At 39.7% G+C, this 20,473-nt stretch overlaps 3 protein-coding genes across 3 annotated transcripts in view; all 3 read left to right on the top strand.

Moving 5' to 3' along the window:
* The window catches only part of chrna3 (cholinergic receptor, nicotinic, alpha 3), a 23,133-nt gene extending 14,899 nt beyond the window's left edge, over window positions 1–8,234 (top strand). Inside the window, exon 7 of the mRNA XM_082182222.1 lies at window positions 7,667–8,234. Within this exon, the coding sequence (XP_082038348.1) occupies window positions 7,667–7,795 (129 nt within the window). The 3' untranslated portion in view covers window positions 7,796–8,234. The remainder of the gene's footprint in view (window positions 1–7,666) is intronic.
* Window positions 8,235–13,210: 4,976 nt separating this feature from the next.
* LOC309508143 (uncharacterized protein) lies at window positions 13,211–18,257 on the top strand (the record flags this gene model as incomplete). Its single annotated transcript, XM_082182671.1, has 20 exons — window positions 13,211–13,328; window positions 13,475–13,563; window positions 13,651–13,849; window positions 13,939–14,052; window positions 14,472–14,657; window positions 14,857–14,945; window positions 15,033–15,231; window positions 15,324–15,437; window positions 15,561–15,677; window positions 15,887–15,975; window positions 16,063–16,261; window positions 16,354–16,467; window positions 16,591–16,707; window positions 16,917–17,005; window positions 17,093–17,291; window positions 17,384–17,497; window positions 17,621–17,737; window positions 17,947–18,035; window positions 18,123–18,201; window positions 18,249–18,257. The coding sequence occupies exons 1-20, from the start codon at window positions 13,260–13,262 to the stop codon at window positions 18,255–18,257; spliced, it is 2,391 nt and encodes a 796-aa protein (XP_082038797.1). The 5' UTR covers window positions 13,211–13,259.
* On the top strand, window positions 18,254–20,466 carry LOC309507174 (galectin-4-like). Its single transcript, XM_082181279.1, has 9 exons — window positions 18,254–18,321; window positions 18,414–18,527; window positions 18,651–18,767; window positions 19,007–19,095; window positions 19,183–19,381; window positions 19,474–19,587; window positions 19,711–19,827; window positions 20,037–20,125; window positions 20,213–20,466. The coding sequence occupies exons 1-9, from the start codon at window positions 18,289–18,291 to the stop codon at window positions 20,460–20,462; spliced, it is 1,122 nt and encodes a 373-aa protein (XP_082037405.1). The 5' UTR covers window positions 18,254–18,288; the 3' UTR covers window positions 20,463–20,466.
* Window positions 20,467–20,473: the final 7 nt, after the last annotated feature.

The following is a 20,473-nucleotide window of genomic DNA, read 5'->3' as shown; positions in this document are numbered from 1 at the left end:
TATTATAATCATTTTGTTTACGCAAAAATTGTTCACACACACACACACACACACACACACACACACACACACACACACACACACACACAAGTACTGTCCTCCTTTACATACACATACATTTTAAAAATATGACTAATACTGATAAATAAACAGTAGGCCTGTTGTTGTGTTGTTTGTCTTTATTGCTGTTATATCCACTGTATTAACAACTCTCTCAACTACAGGATCGCTCTCCTGACTCTCGCGATCACTCCTCTCTTCCCAACCCCGTTCTCGCGATATCACTACACTACATTCCATCCCTTAGTTAGTATTAGAGAACTTAAATTCTACAAAATAACAAATTACCCTTCGTTTTAACAGCTTTGTTACTGTTATTCTGAATACTGCTATATTGTTTCAATCCAAACTGACTAACCAGTCAACAAACATACTCAAACATTTACATAATCGTGTCCTTGAAACGAGAGGTTTCTTAACCACTCAAAGGCTCGCTACAGGTGTCTGAGCTATCCTCTACATCAGTGGTTCTCAACCTCTCCTGCAGGGACCCCCTGACAGACCATGTTTCTGTTTTAACCCTGAAATGGCACACCTGATTCAATTAATTAAAGGCTTAATGAGTAGTTAACTAATTGATTAATTGACTAATTCCTACTCTTCTTACTCTAATAACTACTCATTAATTGAATCAGGTGTGTCATTTCAGGGTTAAAACAGAAACATGGCCTGTCAGGGGGTCCCTGCAGGAGAGGTTGAGAACCACTGCTCTACATTGACCATTTCAAAGGAATTGCCCGATGTTTGCTTCAAAACGAGTATCTCTATATTTAGAGTCCAGCTTACCATCTTCCATACTCGCCATATATACAATGTCTCCCAACTTAAAGTTGTGTTCCTTGGTTCGTCTTGTCATGTCTGCGTACTGTTTCACTTTCTCATTGTACCTTTTATGATGACTTTAAATGTCTTTTGTTTCTCTTTTGTCTGTGATGAGACTAGGCAACTTCATACGCACATCTCGTCCAAACATCAGATAAGCCGGTGTCTCACCCGATATTCTATGTCAGGGGTGCCCAATCCTGCTCCTGCCGATCGACTGTCCTGCACAGTTTATCTCCAACCCTAATCAAACACACCTGAAGCAACCAATTAAGGTCTTTAGGATCACTTGAAAATTAAAGGCAGGTGTGTTTGATTAGGGTTGGAGATAAACTGTGCAGGACAGTCGATCGGCAGGAGCAGGATTGGGCACCCCTGCTCCTTGTGGTGTAGATTGATAGGCAAGAAGAATCTTTGAGAGATCTTCACTCCAATTCCTTCCCTCACTTTTAGCTGCTTTGAAGGCTTTCTTCAAGTAACGATGAAATCTTTCTATTTTACCATTACTTTTGGGGTAGTAAGGTGAGGCCTTGATGTGCTTAACTCCACTAGTTCTCAGAAATGCCTCGAGGACGTATCCGACAAACTGCTTCCCGTTGTCAGTCACTAATTCTAAGGGATACCCAAATCGGGCAAATATTTTCATAATTTCCTTGGTAACGGTCTTGGAAGTCTTATCAACAATGACGACTGCTTCGGGGTATGATGTGTAGTAGTCTATAACAGTAAGTATATAGACATTCTGAATAGGACCCACCAAATCAACACCTATCTTGGTCCTCGGTCTAGGTCGTAGTTCTAATGGATGCAGTGGTTGATCTTCATGCAAGGGTTGATTCAGAACACATGCATTACAGTTTTTGACCATTCTTTCGACCTCCATGTCCATATCAGGCCAATAGAATTAGCTTCTTTAAGAATAGCTTTGTGCGAATTACACCTTGATGTGTCTTGTGTGCAATTTTCAAAGCTTGCTGGACCAGAGTGGAAGGATGAACTATCCTGTGTCCCCACAGCAGAAGACCATCAAGGGTTGACAACTCATCCGAGCAGTGTTTGTATGAATGTAGGCTTTCAGGAATTGTAGTAGGCCATTGTCCTGTCTCCACTATGGAAATCAGTTGCGTCAAGGTAGTATCGTTCATGGTAGCTCTTTTAAATTCCTCAAGAGTCAAGGCTGGTACATCCATCATATTTACAGACAACACTCTGTCCATATACGTGTCCACGTAACTGTTGTCCTCAGTTTCCGGTAAAGGAAGTCTAGAAAGTGAGTCTGCAACATTGTCATTACCTGCAATGTGTTCAATCTTTTAGTCATATGGATACAGTCATAAGGAGGCAGAAGCTTTGACTTCTCTGGATTGAGCATATAAATGAGAGGTCGTTGATCCGTTTAAAGAGTAAATCTGCCTCCCCACAAATACGCTCTGAAGTGTTCCACCGCCCAAACGCACCCTAGGGCTTCCCGCTCTATCTGAGAGTAACGTCTTTCTGTGGGTGTTAGAGAGTGGCTGGCATATGCTACAGGTTTCCTTGCTCCATCTTCTTGTGTCTGAAGCAAAACTGCTCCAAGTCCGACTGGACTTGCATCACTGATCACAACTGTTGGAGCATTTATGTTGAAGTAGGCTAGGCCTGGCTCACTAGTTAATTCTTTTTTCAGTCTTTTAAATGCATTTTCTGCTTCAGATGACCACTGCCACTCTTGTCCTTGTCTGGTCAGTTTTCGGAGAGGCTCAGACAGATTTGCATAATTGAGAACAAACATAATAAAAAATCCACAAGTGCCTAGAAATGAACGTAACTGTGCAACATTTTCAGGTCTGGGAGCGTTACAAACTGCTTCAACCTTTCGTGGATCTGGCTTATTCCATCCGCTGTGACAACATGAGCCAAAATCTCAACCTGCTTAAGTCCAAAGAAACATTTTTATTTATTTTTGAAAAACATTTCTCAGTCTTTGCTCCAGCTCATTTTTATTTTCAGCAAACACGACCACGTCATCCATGTAGCACACCACACCTGGCATCCCACATAACAATGAGTCCATGGCTATCTGGTATGCTTCAGGAGCACTGGGCAATCCGAATGGAACCTTCCTTAAACGGGAGCATCCCCTGTGTGTAATGAATGTGGTCATTTGTCTGGATTCAAGTGCCAGATCAACTTGCCAAGTTTTGCGAACACCTTTGCTCCCTGTATTGCTTGCCGTATACGGTCTATTGTTGGTACAGGGTGTCTTTCTCTTACCACCGCTTTATCCACTTCTCTCAGATCTACACTAAGTCTCACTTCTTTAGGGTCTTTATTTGGAATGAGAAGAATGTTTGACAGCCATTCAGATCCTCCGTACACTTCCTCTATGATTCCATCTTCCAGCACTTTGTCCAGCTCTTGATTTACAGCCTCTACCATCAGGTAAGGTACTCTCCTTAAAGCTTGAGCTACAGGTTCATTTACAGATATTTTATGGCTGTAATCTTTGATTTGTCCCAGTCCTTTAAACAGACACTGATATTCAGCCTCAAGTTTCAAAAATCTCTTTTCAGTTGCACTGACCTGGTCTGTGGTTTTCAGGATCTTTGAATCAAAGCATGACCGCCTTCCTTACAGTCGCTCTACATTTCCTTTTATTACAAAAATGTCATCCTTCGTGATGTTATCCTTCCATTGGAAATGTGCTTCAAAAATCCCACTCAGTGGAGAGAGTGCGTCTGTGCATAAGCGTAGAATTTTCTCTTGGTTTGTTTTAGTTCAACTTTTTGTGCAAACAATCAGTGATAGAGTTCTTCTCCAGTGATATTTCTTCCACTTCTTGTATCTATGACCATCTTCAGCCTCTGTCCATTAACTCTCATGGTCTCTTTTCCTTCTGGATCAATTGAATACACAAATATTTACAGCTCATTGTCATTTACAGCTCTCAGTGGTTTGTCTTTGCGGTCTGACCTGTCTTTGGCCTTGTATGTCATTTTTATGCTCCTGTGAGTTCTTTTTCTTTCTGCAAACACGTGCATAATGACCGGTTGTTCTGCATACAGGCAGATTGCTGATTTTGCCCCCCAGTCTTTATGTGTTGTCATCCACATCTATAACACTTGGCGTCACTGTTGTTCTTTTCAAATCTCCCTCTGCTGGCATTTTGCAGCTGCACTTTTGCATTAGGAGCTCTTGTACCCTTCGTGAAATGAACGTGATTGTCTTTTTCTTTGGTGTTGTTTTCTGAGAGCACTTTAGACTCCGCTTGGGCTGATTCAGAAATTCTAGCAACAGTTAATGCTCTTTCCAACGTAAGCCCTTCTTCCTGCAACAGTTTATCTCTTAATCGTCTATGAGCACATTTCTCTACGAGTTGATCTCGTATCATATCACGTTCTGAAGCTCCGAACTCACAAGATTTGGCCAGTTCCCTTAACGTGTTCACAAATGTGTCAGTCGTTTTATCCTGTAGTTGAGATCTCAGTCTGAATTTGTGTCTTTCTGGCACAACATTTTTCCGTGGAGTAAAGTAAGCATCCAGTGCAGCTACAGTCTCCGTTCATGAATCTTTAGGACCCGGGAGATTGGCGAAACTCCTCTGCACTGGAGCACCAATGCAATGCAAAAGAATAGTGCGTGTTACCACATCATCATCAGCAGCATTGATGGTTCCACTGGCCAACTCAAAGAAACTATAAGAGTCTTTCCACGTTACATGCTCGTAGTTTCTTTTGTGCTTTATATATAGTGAAGTGATATACAGCGTGTGCAGTTGAAGAGTGTGTGCTACTAGCGCAGGATAGCGACTGACAGGACAGAGGACAGTTAAGCTCGTTTTTCTGAGGTGAGAGACTCTTTATTTCAGCGAACACTAACGTCAATGGTAATTAGGGCCCGAGCACCGATGGTGTGTAAAAACTTCATGTATTACTACAATTAAATATGAATTTGCTGTAACTCAGGCATGTAATGTCCAATCTACCCCAAAATGAATATGTAATATGCCAGAAACATCATAAAACATGCTAGAAATGCTAAAGGAAGTTGTTGTAACTCAAACATACAATATCCAATCTGCCCCAAACTTCACATACTTGATAAAAGTCCTGCACTGAACACATCTACAAAGCAATATTCAGATATATAACCCCACCTACTGCCAACAGAAACTGAACTGGTTAACACAGTAATGCAGTACTAACCACATACCTATTGTGTACTAAGCATGCTAAAAACATACTAAACATGCTAGCAACTACTATACAGTACTGTATTCCTCCTTAAATGCACATTGCCCAACCATGCTCTGTCTTCCTAAAGCCAACGAGTGACGATGGCACGGGTGCGAGGGCCCTTTCATCGCTGCTTGCAGCTTTAATTCCTATTGTGCTGGTTCTCTGAAGTAATCGTGATTTGCCTCTCACAAACGTAACATGCTCTTAACACACACACATGCTCTAAACACACACACATGCTCTAAACACACACACATGGCTATGAACGATTACGTAATCATGGCATCCGCTCTCATAATCGCGATTAGAAATTCGATTAATTGTGCAGTCCTACTAACACCATGTTTCATTGTTTGAGCCACTGGAACATATGAAATGGAATAATAGTTTATTGTACTTTTAGACAATATTTAAGTCAATATGTACAGATGCGTTTTGTGTTGAATATCATATTTGATGCATCAGGCTTTTAAGGCTCATATAGTCTGATATAAATATTGACAATATGAAAAAGCCCAAACTGAGCAACAATATGCAATTTTGTGCAGATGCTGATATTTATATGAAATTCTGATGCTTGTTAATCAAGGAGATCCTTATAACAGTTACAGCAGATGCTGACATAAAATGCATATAAATATCAATATTTGCCAGTAAGATGATATTTAATGCTTAGTTTTATGTTCAAAGCTCTGTAGTTTTAAAACATATAATGCAATGATGATTGAGAGATGAACTAATTCCTCGAAAGCCTGATGATCATATTTTAAATACTCATGATTTTTTAAGAAATTATGGATAATAAAGTAAACCTCAGTTGCTTCTGTCCAGTTGAAATATTACTAACAATATTAAAGTTATTCTTCCTTTTACAGTGCAGTTTTGACAGCAGAAAGACACGTGAAGCACAAGCTGAAGGAGGACGTTATACTAAAATACTTTAACTTGATAAAAGAGTCTAAAGAATCAACCAGACGACAGAAGGACTGTGAGATTGTGTGTGACAGGTTTTCCTGAGGCCTTGGAGTTTTGATGATCAAATATGATGCATTAGACTTTATACTACAGGGCCGTTGAATGCTTGAATCTGATTGGTTGACGAACGTTCTAAGGTGTGCATTATTTTCAGGGAAACGCACGGCTAAAGTAGTTCCAGGCAGGTCTCGACCGCATTACAGTTCCATATCACTTCGCGTAGTCAACTGTAATAACGGAAAATAGGATACAATTCATAACAAGAAAAAGCATTTCGCCCCATGCGCTTGATCTGCAATTTTCAATGTCTAGCTTCACAATCAATAGAAACATGCAGTTTAATTTGAATAAATAAACTATAAAGTCCTATCTATAATCAATAGCACGGATTTTTATTGCAGATAATAACAAATAAATAATTATTGATAGGCCTACTTGTTAAAAGGGCTTTGGGTTTCATTTATTTGGCTAGTCTACTGTCATCTGTCAATAATAGAAAAGAAAAAAAAAGAATTAACGAATTAATTAAAACGATTGAATTAATAAATAAATAATAATATTGACGCACATGCTTTTCTGTCTCATTTATGCAACATCTCTCTCTAATAACTGCATTAATAACTGCATAAAGCCGGGAACACACTTTAAGGCCGGTTATGAATGTAATTTGATACTTATGACTGATCATGCCCAAACGCGTGTTCAGCGCGTTCAGTCTGTGTTCAAAGTCGGTGTTTAAAATCTGCTGCAGTCGATCATGTCGATGAAACCAGTCAGAGAATGTGTCAGCGAGTCGTGTGTCCCCAGCATTAGTCTGCTATCAGCGGCTCAAACCTCCGTTACTAACTCTACCTAACCCTAACTCTACCTAACCCTAACCCTAACTCAGCATTAGTCTGCTATCAGCGGCTCAAACCTCCGTTACTAACTCTACCTAACCCTAACCCTAACTCAGCATTAGTCTGCTATCAGCGGCTCAAACCTCCGTTACGAACTCTACCTAACCCTAACTCAGCATTAGTCTGCTATCAGCGGCTCAAACCTCCGTTACTAACTCTACCTAACCCTAACTCAGCATTAGTCTGCTATCAGCAGCTCAAACCTCCGTTACTAACTCTACCTAACCCTAACCCTAACTCAGCATTAGTCTGCTATCAGCGGCTCAAACCTCCGTTACTAACTCTACCTAACCCTAACCCTAACTAAGCATTAGTCTGCTATCAGCGGCTCAAACCTCCGTTACTAACTCTGAAATGACGTTTTGGAATTAGCAACGGAGGCATGGGATTAGATGCGTAAGAAATTAGTCCTACATACAAGAGCGTTTTAATGACAAAAACTTTACAAACGTCTTGAAATACATAATCTGAACAATGTTTCGAGGTGTGGTAACTGTAGTATAAGCGGAATAATTGACTTCAGGCCGTTGAATTATTAGAAAAATAATGCACACCCGAGGTGTAACGGCCACTCCGCTTCGCGTCGTAACCGCATTACCACCTCGGGTGTGCATTATTTTTCTAATAATTCAACGGCCTGTCGTCAATTATTCCTTACTTAATGTCCTGCTCTTCCGACTCTGGTCTCCGCAGGTCCAGGATGACTGGAAGTATGTTGCCATGGTGATTGACCGGATCTTCCTGTGGGTGTTCGTGCTGGTGTGTATTCTGGGAACGGCCGGACTCTTTCTCCAGCCGCTCCTGTTGGCCGAGGACATGTGACGCAGACTTCACATCGCAACATTTTGATAGTCGGAATCTAATTTTAGCAACCCTAGCAATGCATTTTGTACATGTTTATATCATGCTTCGTTTAGAGCTGAATGGGTTAACCTCTCTAAGGGTTAAATGGATCTACATCATGGACTTTAGGAAGGTTTCTCTGCACCCACCCCAAAGTCATGCAACCCTGTTACCTTAAACAAGGCTAAAAACATCTTAAAAGAAGTGTCTTAAAAGAAGAATCACCCAAAAATGGAAATTTATTTACCCTCGAGTTGTTAATCTTTTCTTTTGTGGTTCCAGAAATTTTGTATTTAGAAAAATTCTCAGTTTTTTTCCATAGTTCATATACCTGCAAAATACGGAAGCTTGTTTCCACCACGAAATAAAAAAATAATTGCGACTTTTTATCTGACAATTCTTACTTTTTTTTTTTTTTTTTTTTTTCTCAGAAATGTGTTTGTTTTTTTGTGTGTGTGTTTTGTATTTTAAGTCAGAAGTCGTTTTTTTTTTTTTTTTTTTTTTTTTGTGGTAATGGGGTTTCCATACCAAAATAGCATAAAGGTAGTCTGTACAGCTTGTGCTGTGTTAAACAGTGTCATGATGAACAGACTAACACTGAAGCTGCATGCAGTGATCAGCTGTTCGACTCGAGGATGCTGAGACACATAAGAGATCCGTCCGCTCCGGTTAGAGACTCGTGTCCTCATGATGAACAGACTAACACTGAAGCTGCATGCAGTGATCAGCTGTTCGACTCGAGGATGCTGAGACACATAAGAGATCCGTCCGCTCCGGTTAGAGACTCGTCTCCTCGTGATGAACAGACTAACTGAAGCTGCATGCAGTGATCAGCTGTTCGACTCGAGGATGCTGAGACACATAAGAGATCCGTCCGCTCCGGTTAGAGACTCGTCTCCTCGTGATGAAAACGAGCTGTGAAGATTCCTCAGAGGCTCTGCTTTGGTCTTCCAGGGAAAAATAACAGCATACAGGTTTTTTTTTAATATATAGATTTATTATCCCTTTAAAGTGTATTCAAATGTGACAACTCGAGATATGGCTCTGCTGTTTTTTTGTCATTTATGATCATTTTGTTACATAAAAAAAAAAAAAATTATCTAACTAAAAAAGTCAGACTTTTTTTACTTATTTTTTTATATTTTTTATAGACTTAGACAAAGTCAAATCTCTTTGTGTTCACACTTACTTTCAGCGCCACCTAGTGGTTACTTTGAGCAAGTCCCAGGGAACTAGTCCATATGGCTCGGCCATTACTGATAAAGTCAGTGAATAAATGTGTTGTAATTCAGTAATGGGAATCTAAAACTATCAATGCAATCCCATGTTGTTTTCCCAACGTGTAATAATTGCCTGTTCACTGTACATGTTAATATATTCTTAATGTATAATGTAAAACTTTGATGCACATTTCCAACAATCCTGCAAATAGAGAAACACTGAGAACTAACATCATCTGTTCTTCTGTCAACGAAGATGTTCTTGTGAGAATTATGTATTTCACTCTCATATCTGCACTGATATCGACCACATCTTTCTAACGCAACCTATTAATAATAGCAGTGTGTTATATTGAATTACATCTTCATATGTACATCCCTATCGAGGATAATTCAAGGGTTTCTCAGTTTACAGGGTTTTTTCCACTGTTTTTCCACTCTTTTTTTTTTCCTCAAAACTTTACACACAAATCCAAGACATGCACACAGAATGTAAATTACCTCACATCTCCTGCAAAATGAAGCGCTGCATTCAGAATATCACAAACATCTCAAAAGCAAACATTTGTCTTACATTGCACCTTTGCCATAATATTATATTTTTGGATATATCATTTACACACAGTTATTCAAAACCTAAAGCTCTTCTTTAATGCGCTCATATTTCTGTACAAGATTGAAAGTATCTGGCAGAGAGAAGCAGAAAAATTCACGGTAAACACGAAAGCAAGATTGGAACCAAACTATTTATTTTTTTACTGCATTTGTGGTTGTGAATACGGTTTTACACAGTCCTAAAAACCTATAACTTGACCTTTGACCTGTTTATAGGCCTATTCTAAAGCCATGATTGGTTGGTGTTCAGTAAAGTAATGAGTGCACATGTGAGGAGTTCGTGTGTGTGTGTGTGTGTGTGATTACTGTAGTGTTTTGATAGGTTGTGTTTGAAAAAGGAAATCAAGATTCTTCCTGTTAGATTGATGTGTGTTTCATAGAGAAGTGTGTGTTGTGGTTTGCAAAAAGTGTTTTATGAAATTGAAAACTGAGTCGAAGGCCGAGAATGAGTGTGTGGTTCTGCAGATTTGGTGTGTGGATCTGGTGTTTGAGTGTCAGGTTTCAGACATTGTGTGACGAGTGAGGATTTTGTTTAATAAGGGGTTATGATCCACCTTCAGGCCCTTCATGATAAACGCAAATGTTCGGCAAGATGAGGATTTTACATGGAAACATTCAGATGTGAACATTTGCACACCGACAAAACAGGTTTTTCCCTCCCTTCAGTTGCTAACTTTATTACACATCTTAGTATACTTACGTTGACAACATTTGACTAAAGAACCGAGATCATGCTTGCGATGTAAATTACATAAGTGTATGCAGGGCACTAGAGGGAAGACCATCGGCGCTCGAAGTCAGTCGAGTCTCCTTCATCTATACAGCGCTTTAACACTATAGATGTTTCACAGCAGCTTTACAGAGATAATAGGAGATTACAATAACAGAGATAGTTTAGGTTTTACAGCAGATCTAGAATAAATGTATTGTCCAGATAAAGTTAGTTTTTGATCTAAGTCATATCAGATGTACTTTGAATTAGGCATTAAAGTACAAAACCTTATGCAATAATGAAGCTGTTTTCAATCTGTCCTGCGCAAGCATAACTAACAGCGTAACTCTGCAACACGACTTCACTATCCAGCTAGACTCATCATCAATCACCCCATCAAGGTCGGTCAGAAATCTTGGAGTAACGTTCGATGACCAGCTGACCTTCACAGATCACATTTCAAACTGAGCATGCCACACAACTTCTCGTCCAGGCCCTGGTCATTACTAGGCTTGACTACTGCAATGCTCTTCTGGCTGGACTTCCATCATGTGCAACCAAACCCCTACAGATGATCCAGAATGCTGCAGCTCGTCTTGTCTTCAACGAGCCCAAGAGGGCCCACGTCACTCCTTTGTTCATCTCTCTGCACTGGCTACCTCTCGCTGCTCGCATCAAGTTCAAGGCACTGACGCTTGCTTACAGAACTATCACAGGCTCAGCTCCCTCCTACTTTCACTCACTCCTACAAGTCTACATCCCTACCAGAAGCCTTCGATCGGTCAACGAGCGACGTCTCGTGGTCCCATCACAGAGAGCCAAAAAATCACTTTCCAGAACATTCTCATTCACAGTTCCATGCTGGTGGAATGATCTCCCCACCGGCATCCGGAATGCAGAATCCATGACAACATTCCAAAAAGAGCTAAAAACTCTTCTCTTCCGTGAGCAATTAACCTCATAAAAAATAAATAAAATAAAAATAAAAAAAAGTATATATATGTATATATTCCTGTAAATTCTCGCTTATCAGGCTTATGCTACTCTGAATAATACCTGAACTTCGTATTTTGAGCACTTCTTGCGTTGTTTTTTGCCTCTTCACGATGACTTAATTAATTTAGTCCCAATTTGTAAGTCACTTTGGACAAAAGCGTCTGCTAAATAACTAAATGTAAATGTAAAATGTAACTTGTGCTGCGTTTAATGGAAGAACAGCTTTACAGCTTTAAGGAAGAACAGTATTGTGTTCTGATCCTGGATGCTGCCTTTTGTGATTTTCACTTTATGAACTTTATCAAATGCTTTGCTCAGTCAGCAGAAACTCTCATAATCAGAATCGCAGCGTCTGCCCTCCGGCTGGAACCGGTCTGATGAAGATTTCACAATGTGCTATAAATCATACAACTGTCACACTCCTTCTTGAGATCATGAAAGAACATTACCGAGCTGAACTAATGAATACATCGTTAGCAACAATGAGGAGACACAACCTTGAAAAACTTTAACAATACTATTGTTTAGTAAAAAAGTAGTAAATGCTAGCCTGGCAAGCCAGACCTACATCAAGATGTTAGGTCTGGCAACTCACCATAGACACGCTCAATCAATTGTTGCTGCCGCTAGGGTGCGTCTAGATTTCTAGGCTAAGTAAATGCACACTGTAGTAGATTAACATTAGATGACTGGAACCTTTAAGCATAATCAAACATGGATTTTTGCTTGATTACTAAGCTTAAACATTGAATGACTGATGCATAATTGTAGGTAGGTGTGAAAAACGGCAAAGCTCAAGATGAAGATCATGCATTATGATTGTTTTTATATTCTAACTTGCCAACCAGGAGCTCAGCTGTACAAGCTCAAAATGTTGGATTTGTGCATCAGGCCTGGCATGGACCTCACAATGTCTATCATGAACTGCTCTTGATTTGGTTCATTTAGTAGTTTAATACGATTTAACAAAATGTAAAAAAAAAAATAATAATAATAAAAAAAAAATAGAAGCTACAGCTCCTGATTGCAGGTATGCTTACAATCAATTCTGGGTAGTAACTGATTACATGTAATCTATATTACGTAATCAGATTACAGAAATTAACCACTTGTAATTAGAGTATATTGCATTTTAAAATACTCATAAATCAGAATACAGTTACTTTTTTATTGATTACATAACTTAATATTAACAAAATGACACTATTTATTAAGAATACTTTTATTCTCCCTAATTATTTTTTTATCATTACATTTTACTTTCTTAAAAAGAAAAAGCCTATACATGTTCAGAAAGCCTTTCAGTTTTGTGCAATTCAGGGGACTTTAATTATATACAGTTCCTGCCCAAACACTAGTTTGAAGAATCCTGACATAATGTACTGTTTAATCCACTTATTATTATTATTATTTTTCCATTAATTTTAGATATTATTCAAGTTAATGCTAGAAACAAGTTAGGTCAAAAGTCATCTAAAAGTAATAAAAGTTGTCAGATTATATTACCTAAAATGTGTAATAGATTTTTATCATGTAATCTGTTTAGAAACAATGGACTACAATTTGTAAGTAATCAACCAAGAACTGCTTGTAACTAAAACTCTGACAGCAGGCGAATTATCATTTCATGCAGAGATCTTTGAACACTGATGCACAATGTGGCTTTGGGCAAAACTGTTGCAAAAACGCAAATAATCCTGTCCATCATAGCTTGACATTTTTGCTAAGCTGAAATGAACCCATTATGCAATTTTGAAATGCCTTGTGGCTAAAAGTGCCCTGAAGACTGAACCACTCCCACCCACAGAGGGTATAAAACCCAAGACCACCACCTGCAACACTCACCCGAATCGAGAAGATCCAGCAGTGCATCAGCTCATCTTCCTGAGTGGCCGACAACATGAGCTTCGAGTTTCAGTCAACGTTCCAGTCAAGCTTCCAGTCAAGCTTCCAGACTTTCTCCGGCTTTGTGAGTGATTCCACAGACTTTCATGCACTCCTGACTTATACAAGCCTTTCTATATTGTTTCCTTTTGTGCATTTTCAGAGTATATTTGAGTCAGTTGCACATTGTGAACTTTACCATAACATACAGAATACTTTTTTACTATGCAGAGCGTCCCCTACGAGAGTCCTATCTCTGGAGGACTGAAAGCTGGGAAAGCCATCTTCATTCAGGGAACTGTTCCCTCTGGATCTGATAGGTGAATCTTTCTTTTCAAGACTAGAGAAAAGAAATGCAATTTTGTTTGAGTAACTAGTTCACTTCACATTGTTTATGATCATTGCAGCTTTGAGGTGAATCTGAAGTGTGGGAAGTCTGAAGGAGATGACATTGCCTTTCAAATCAGACCCCAGTTTAGCAGCAACTGCATAGTCCTAAACAGCCAGCAAAATGGATCTTGGGGAAAAGAGGAGAAACTGGAATTACCTTTAAAGCAGGGGAGCAGCTTTGATCTGGTCATTGCCATAAATTCAGAAAATTATCAGGTTTGTTTTAATGTTTTGAATCTATTCATTGTGCAAAGGCTAAAAGAAATAGGATAAGAAATCTGAACATAGTAATTTTCAATCTGAAGGTGTATTTGAGTGGATGTGAAGTTGGCCGATTTCAGCATCGTATATCTCTAGAACGCGTCATCGCTCTGAGTGTTGTAGGAGAGGTTTCTTTAACCAACGTGGTGTTCACTGAGGTGAGTGAGTGATCCTCCTCTTTTTACAGAATTTAGTTGTCATTACTCAAGCACAGGCTTTCCTGTTATTTTGGCATTAGGCTATAATACCGAAGATGGATAAATGCTTCAGTATGCTGATTGTGTCCTCAAGTATGTGACTGTTGCAGCAATCCTGCAGTATGCGAAACTCAATAAAAAAAAAAAAAATATATAAATTGATTTGCAATATGCAAGAGTACTCTATAACTACAATTGGAAGAGTAAATGGAATATTTTTTCAAAAATTCATGTCACTGTAGGACCACTTGAATAAGAGAAAGCAATGGTTTTTAAAGTGTGTGAAAAATCTAATTAAAAAAAAATAAAAAAAATTAAATATCACTTAGACATGATACAAATGTTTGTGTTATTCAACTCTTACAATCTTGCTTTTACAGAGCTGGGCTGGATCCTCCATATTTCGGCAGGGCGGAAGTTTGATCAACTTGAGGGATGGGACTATGACTTTTGATGAACAATCATCTGTGCTAAATGGAAGCTGGGCTTTGATGGGCACCAAACATAATCAGTCATCTTTCCAAACAACGACTGAACATTCATTGAGCAACCCAGTCCAAAATCCTGTGAGTAGTAGAAACTTTACAGGAACTCAGTAACAAAATAAAGTGCAAGCACTAAAAGAGACATCAGTGAATAAAAATTGTCAATCTCCCAAGAAAAACTTTTACATTGCAGTTTCGTTATTTTTGATGCCTCTTTAAAAGTTCAAAACCTACCATTAGATTCTAGTAAATATATGATATTTTTTTGTTCTTACTGCAGAGCCTTCCTTATGTGGGTCCAATTTCAGGAGGACTGAGAGAAGGAATGGCCTTCTACTTGCAGGGAGTTGTTCACACTAATGCTGACTGGTAAAGAATCATTTTGCTGGATAATTTGGACAAAACCAATCACTGTTATTTGGAATCAGTTGCTTTAACGCGTCAACTTCAATGCAGGTTTGTAATCAATTTCAAGACCGGGCAGTCTGACACTGATGACATTGCTTTCCACTTCAACCCTCGAATGGGCCGGAGTGTGGCCATGAACAGCTTCAGGAACGGAGGATGGGAAAGTGAGGAAAGTTTCTCTGACAACCCCTTTAAAAAGGGAGAAGCTTTTGAGATGTTCACTGTCATCAAATCCGAAGGATATCAGGTATGTGCTTTGAAACACAAAACTCATTGCGCACCCCTAAAAGAAATCTAGGAACTTGTCCTCACACAAGTTGTGTTTTTTTGGATCATCAGATATACGTGAATGGCAAGGAGCAGTACACATTCAAGCACCGTATACCGCTGGAAAAAGTGTCAGCATTAAATATCAATGGAGATGTTTCCGTGAACCTTTTTGGCTTCATACAAGTAAGTTACATTTCCTACAGCTGTGGAAATATTGCAGCATTACTGAAACTTTGTCAGAATCCAGTGAGAATGACGTGAAAAGTAAAGAGCTTTCTAATTACACTCTCTCTGTTTCCTCATTAGAACTGGAGAACATCTTCATTTCCTACAGAAGTTACAACAAAAATCATCAGTTTGGGCAGCTCACGTGGGGAACGTTCCACCGTACAGTCAGAGATCTTGCAGCCAGTCCAAAACCCTGTGAGTGACCGTTCCATTCCAGTGACTTCTGAATGCACGACAAAGGGCAAGCACTTAATGAAACAACAGTGCATGCCCATAGTTTCAGGATTAGGAAGATCACTTTTTAAACAATTAAATTCTAAATGTCCCATTTCAGTGAGTTTAAAAACCTGCCAGAAGAATCTAGTCAATATAGGATAATGCCTATTTTCTTGTTCTTACTGCAGAACCTTCCTTATGTGGGTCCAATTTCAGGAGGACTGAGAGAAGGAATGGCCTTGTACTTGCAGGGAGTTGTTCACACTAATGCTGACTGGTAAAGAATTATTTTGCTGGATAATTTGGACAAAACCAATCACTGTTATTTGGAATCAGTTGCTTTAATGCGTCAACTTCAATGCAGGTTTGTAATCAATTTCAAGACCGGGCAGTCTGACACTGATGACATTGCTTTCCACTTCAACCCTCGAATGGGCCGGAATGTGGCCATGAACAGCTTCAGGAACGGAGGATGGGAAAGTGAGGAAAGTTTCTCTGACAACCCCTTTAAAAAGGGAGAAGCTTTTGAGATGTTCACTGTCATCAAATCCGAAGGATATCAGGTACATGCTTTGAAACAAAAAACTCACTGCGCACCCCTAAAAGAAATCTAGGAACTTGTCCTCACACAAGTTGTGTTTTTTTGGATCATCAGGTATACGTGAATGGCAAGGAGCAGTACACATTCAAGCACCGTATACCGCTGGAAAAAGTGTCAGCATTAAATATCAATGGAGATGTTTCCGTGAACCTTTTTGGCTTCATACAAGTAAGTTACATTTCCTACAGCTGTGGAAATATTGCAGCATCACTGAAACTTTGTCAGAATCCAGTGAGAATGACGTGAAAAGTAAAGAGCTTTCTAATTACACTCTCTCTGTTCCCTCATTAGAACTGGAGCACATCTTCATTTCCTACAGAAGTTACAACAAAAATCATCAGTTTGGGCAGCTCACGTGGGGAACGTTCCACCGTACAGTCAGAGATCTTGCAGCCAGTCCAAAACCCTGTGAGTGACCGTTCCATTCCAGTGACTTCTGAATGCACAACAAAGTGGAAGCACTTAATGAAACAACAGTGCATGCCCATAGTTTCAGGATTAGGATGATCACTTTAAAAAAAATGAAATTCTAAATGTGCCATTTCAGTGAGTTTAAAAACCTGCCAGAAGAATCTAGTCAATATAGCAAAATGCCTATTTTCTTGTTCTTACTGCAGAGCCTTCCTTATGTGGGTCCAATTTCAGGAGGACTGAGAGAAGGAATGGCCTTGTACTTGCAGGGAGTTGTTCACACCAATGCTGACTGGTAAAGAATCGTTTTGCTGGATAATTTGGACAAAACCAATCACTGTTATTTGGAATCAGTTGCTTTAACGCGTCAACTTCAATGCAGGTTTGTAATCAATTTCAAGACCGGGCAGTCTGACACTGATGACATTGCTTTCCACTTCAACCCTCGAATGGGCCGGAATGTGGCCATGAACAGCTTCAGGAACGGAGGATGGGAAAGTGAGGAAAGTTTCTCTGACAATCCCTTTAAAAAGGGAGAAGCTTTTGAGATGTTCACTGTCATCAAATCCGAAGGATATCAGGTACGTGCTTTGAAACACAAAACTCATTGCGCACCCCTAAAAGAAATCTAGGAACTTGTCCTCACACAGGTTGTGTTTTTTTGGATCATCAGATATACGTGAATGGCAAGGAGCAGTACACATTCAAGCACCGTATACCGCTGGAAAAAGTGTCAGCATTAAATATCAATGGAGATGTTTCCGTGAACCTTTTTGGCTTCATACAAGTAAGTTACATTTCCTACAGCTGTGGAAATATTGCAGCATTACTGAAACTTTGTCAGAATCCAGTGAAAATGACGTGAAAAGTAAAGAGCTTTCTAATTACATTCTCTCTGTTCTCTCATTAGAACTGGAGCACATCTTCATTTCCTACAGAAGTTACAACAAAAATCATCAGTTTGGGCAGCTCACGTGGGGAACGTTCCACCGTACAGTCAGAGATCTTGCAGCCAGTCCAAAACCCTGTGAGTGACCGTTCCATTCCAGTGACTTCTGAATGCACAACAAAGTGCAAGCACTTAATGAAACAACAGTGCATGCCCATAGTTTCAGGATTAGGATGATCACTTTAAAAAAAATGAAATTCTAAATGTGCCATTTCAGTGAGTTTAAAAACCTGCCAGAAGAATCTAGTCAATATAGCAAAATGCCTATTTTCTTGTTCTTACTGCAGAGCCTTCCTTATGTGGGTCCAATTTCAGGAGGACTGAGAGAGGGAATGGCCTTGTACTTGCAGGGAGTTGTTCACACCAATGCTGACTGGTAAAGAATCGTTTTGCTGGATAATTTGGACAAAACCAATCACTGTTATTTGGAATCAGTTGCTTTAACGCGTCAACTTCAATGCAGGTTTGTAATCAATTTCAAGACCGGGCAGTCTGACACTGATGACATTGCTTTCCACTTAAACCCTCGAATGGACCAGAATGTGGCCATGAACAGCTTCAGGAACGGAGGATGGGAAAGTGCGGAAAGTGCCTCTGACAACCCCTTTAAAAAGGGAGAAGCTTTTGAGATGTTCACTGTCATCAAATCCGAAGGATATCAGGTATGTGCTTTGAAACACAAAACTCATTGCGCACCCCTAAAAGAAATCTAGGAACTTGTCCTCACACAGGTTGTGTTTTTTTGGATCATCAGATATACGTGAATGGCAAGGAGCAGTACACATTCAAGCACCGTATACCGCTGGAAAAAGTGTCAGCATTAAATATCAATGGAGATGTTTCCGTGAACCTTTTTGGCTTCATACAAGTAAGTTACATTTCCTACAGCTGTGGAAATATTGCAGCATTACTGAAACTTTGTCAGAATCCAGTGAGAATGACGTGAAAAGTAAAGAGCTTTCTAATTACACTCTCTCTGTTTCCTCATTAGAACTGGAGCACATCTTCATTTCCTACAGAAGTTACAACAAAAATCATCAGTTTGGGCAGCTCACGTGGGGAACGTTCCACCGTACAGTCAGAGATCTTGCAGCCAGTCCAAAACCCTGTGAGTGACCGTTCCATTCCAGTGACTTCTGAATGCACAACAAAGTGCAAGCACTTAATGAAACAACAGTGCATGAGAACTGCTTCACCCAAGAGAAATTGTCTCACCATAGTTTCAGGATTATGATGATCACTTTTTAAACAATTAAATTCTAAATGTCCCATTTCAGTGAGTTTAAAAACCTACCAGAAGAATCTAGTCAATATAGCAAAATGCCTATTTTCTTGTTCTTACTGCAGAGCCTTCCTTATGTGGGTCCAATTTCAGGAGGACTGAGAGAAGGAATGGCCTTGTTCTTGCAGGGAGTTGTTCACACTAATGCTGACTGGTAAATAATCGTTTTGCTGGATAATTTGGACAAAACCAATCACTGTTATTTGGAATCAGTTGCTTTAACGCGTCAACTTCAATGCAGGTTTGTAATCAATTTCAAGACCGGGCAGTCTGACACTGATGACATTGCTTTCCACTTCAACCCTCGAATGGGCCGGAGTGTGGCCATGAACAGCTTCAGGAACGGAGGATGGGAAAGTGCGGAAAGTGTCTCTGACAATCCCTTTAAAAAGGGAGAAGCTTTTGAGATGTTCACTGTCATCAAATCCGAAGGATATCAGGTATGTGCTTTGAAACACAAAACTCATTGTGCACCCCTAAAAGAAATCTAGGAACTTGTCCTCACACAGGTTGTGTTTTTTTGGATCATCAGATATACGTGAATGGCAAGGAGCAGTACACATTCAAGCACCGTATACCGCTGGAAAAAGTGTCAGCATTAAATATCAATGGAGATGTTTCCGTGAACCTTTTTGGCTTCATACAAGTAAGTTACATTTCCTACAGCTGTGGAAATATTGCAGCATTACTGAAACTTTGTCAGAATCCAGTGAGAATGACGTGAAAAGTAAAGAGCTTTCTAATTACACTCTCTCTGTTTCCTCATTAGAACTGGAGCACATCTTCATTTCCTACAGAAGTTACAACAAAAATCATCAGTTTGGGCAGCTCACGTGGGGAACGTTCCACCGTACAGTCAGAGATCTTGCAGCCAGTCCAAAACCCTGTGAGTGACTGTTCCATTCCAGTGACTTCTGAATGCACAACAAAGTGCAAGCACTTAATGAAACAACAGTGCATGCGCATAGTTTCAGGATTAGGATGATCACTTTAAAAAAAATGAAATTCTAAATGTCCCATTTCAGTGAGTTTAAAAACCTGCCAGAAGAATCTAGTCAATATAGCAAAATGCCTATTTTCTTGTTCTTACTGCAGAGCCTTCCTTATGTGGGTCCAATTTCAGGAGGACTGAGAGAAGGAATGGCCTTGTACTTGCAGGGAGTTGTTCACACCAATGCTGACTGGTAAAGAATCGTTTTGCTGGATAATTTGGACAAAACCAATCACTGTTGTTTGGAATCAGTTGCTTTAACGCGTCAACTTCAATGCAGGTTTGTAATCAATTTCAAGACCGGGCAGTCTGACACTGATGACATTGCTTTCCACTTCAACCCTCGAATGGACCAGAATGTGGCCATGAACAGCTTCAGGAACGGAGGATGGGAAAGTGCGGAAAGTGTCTCTGACAATCCCTTTAAAAAGGGAGAAGCTTTTGAGATGTTCACTGTCATCAAATCCGAAGGATATCAGGTATGTGCTTTGAAACACAAAACTCATTGTGCACCCCTAAAAGAAATCTAGGAACTTGTCCT

Source organism: Leuciscus leuciscus (assembly GCF_965113295.1).
Source record: "Leuciscus leuciscus genome assembly, chromosome: 10".
NCBI classification, from domain to species: domain Eukaryota; kingdom Metazoa; phylum Chordata; class Actinopteri; order Cypriniformes; family Leuciscidae; genus Leuciscus; species Leuciscus leuciscus.
This window is presented reverse-complemented; position numbering and strand designations above follow the sequence as displayed.

Coding starts and splice junctions, on each gene's coding strand:
- LOC309507174 (XM_082181279.1), top strand. CDS start 18,289: ATGTTCACTGTCATCAAATCCGAAGGATATCAG. Junction 18,768..19,006: donor TGCAGCCAGTCCAAAACCCT/GTGAGTGACCGT, acceptor TTCTTACTGCAG/AGCCTTCCTTATGTGGGTCC. Junction 19,096..19,182: donor GTTCACACTAATGCTGACTG/GTAAATAATCGT, acceptor ACTTCAATGCAG/GTTTGTAATCAATTTCAAGA.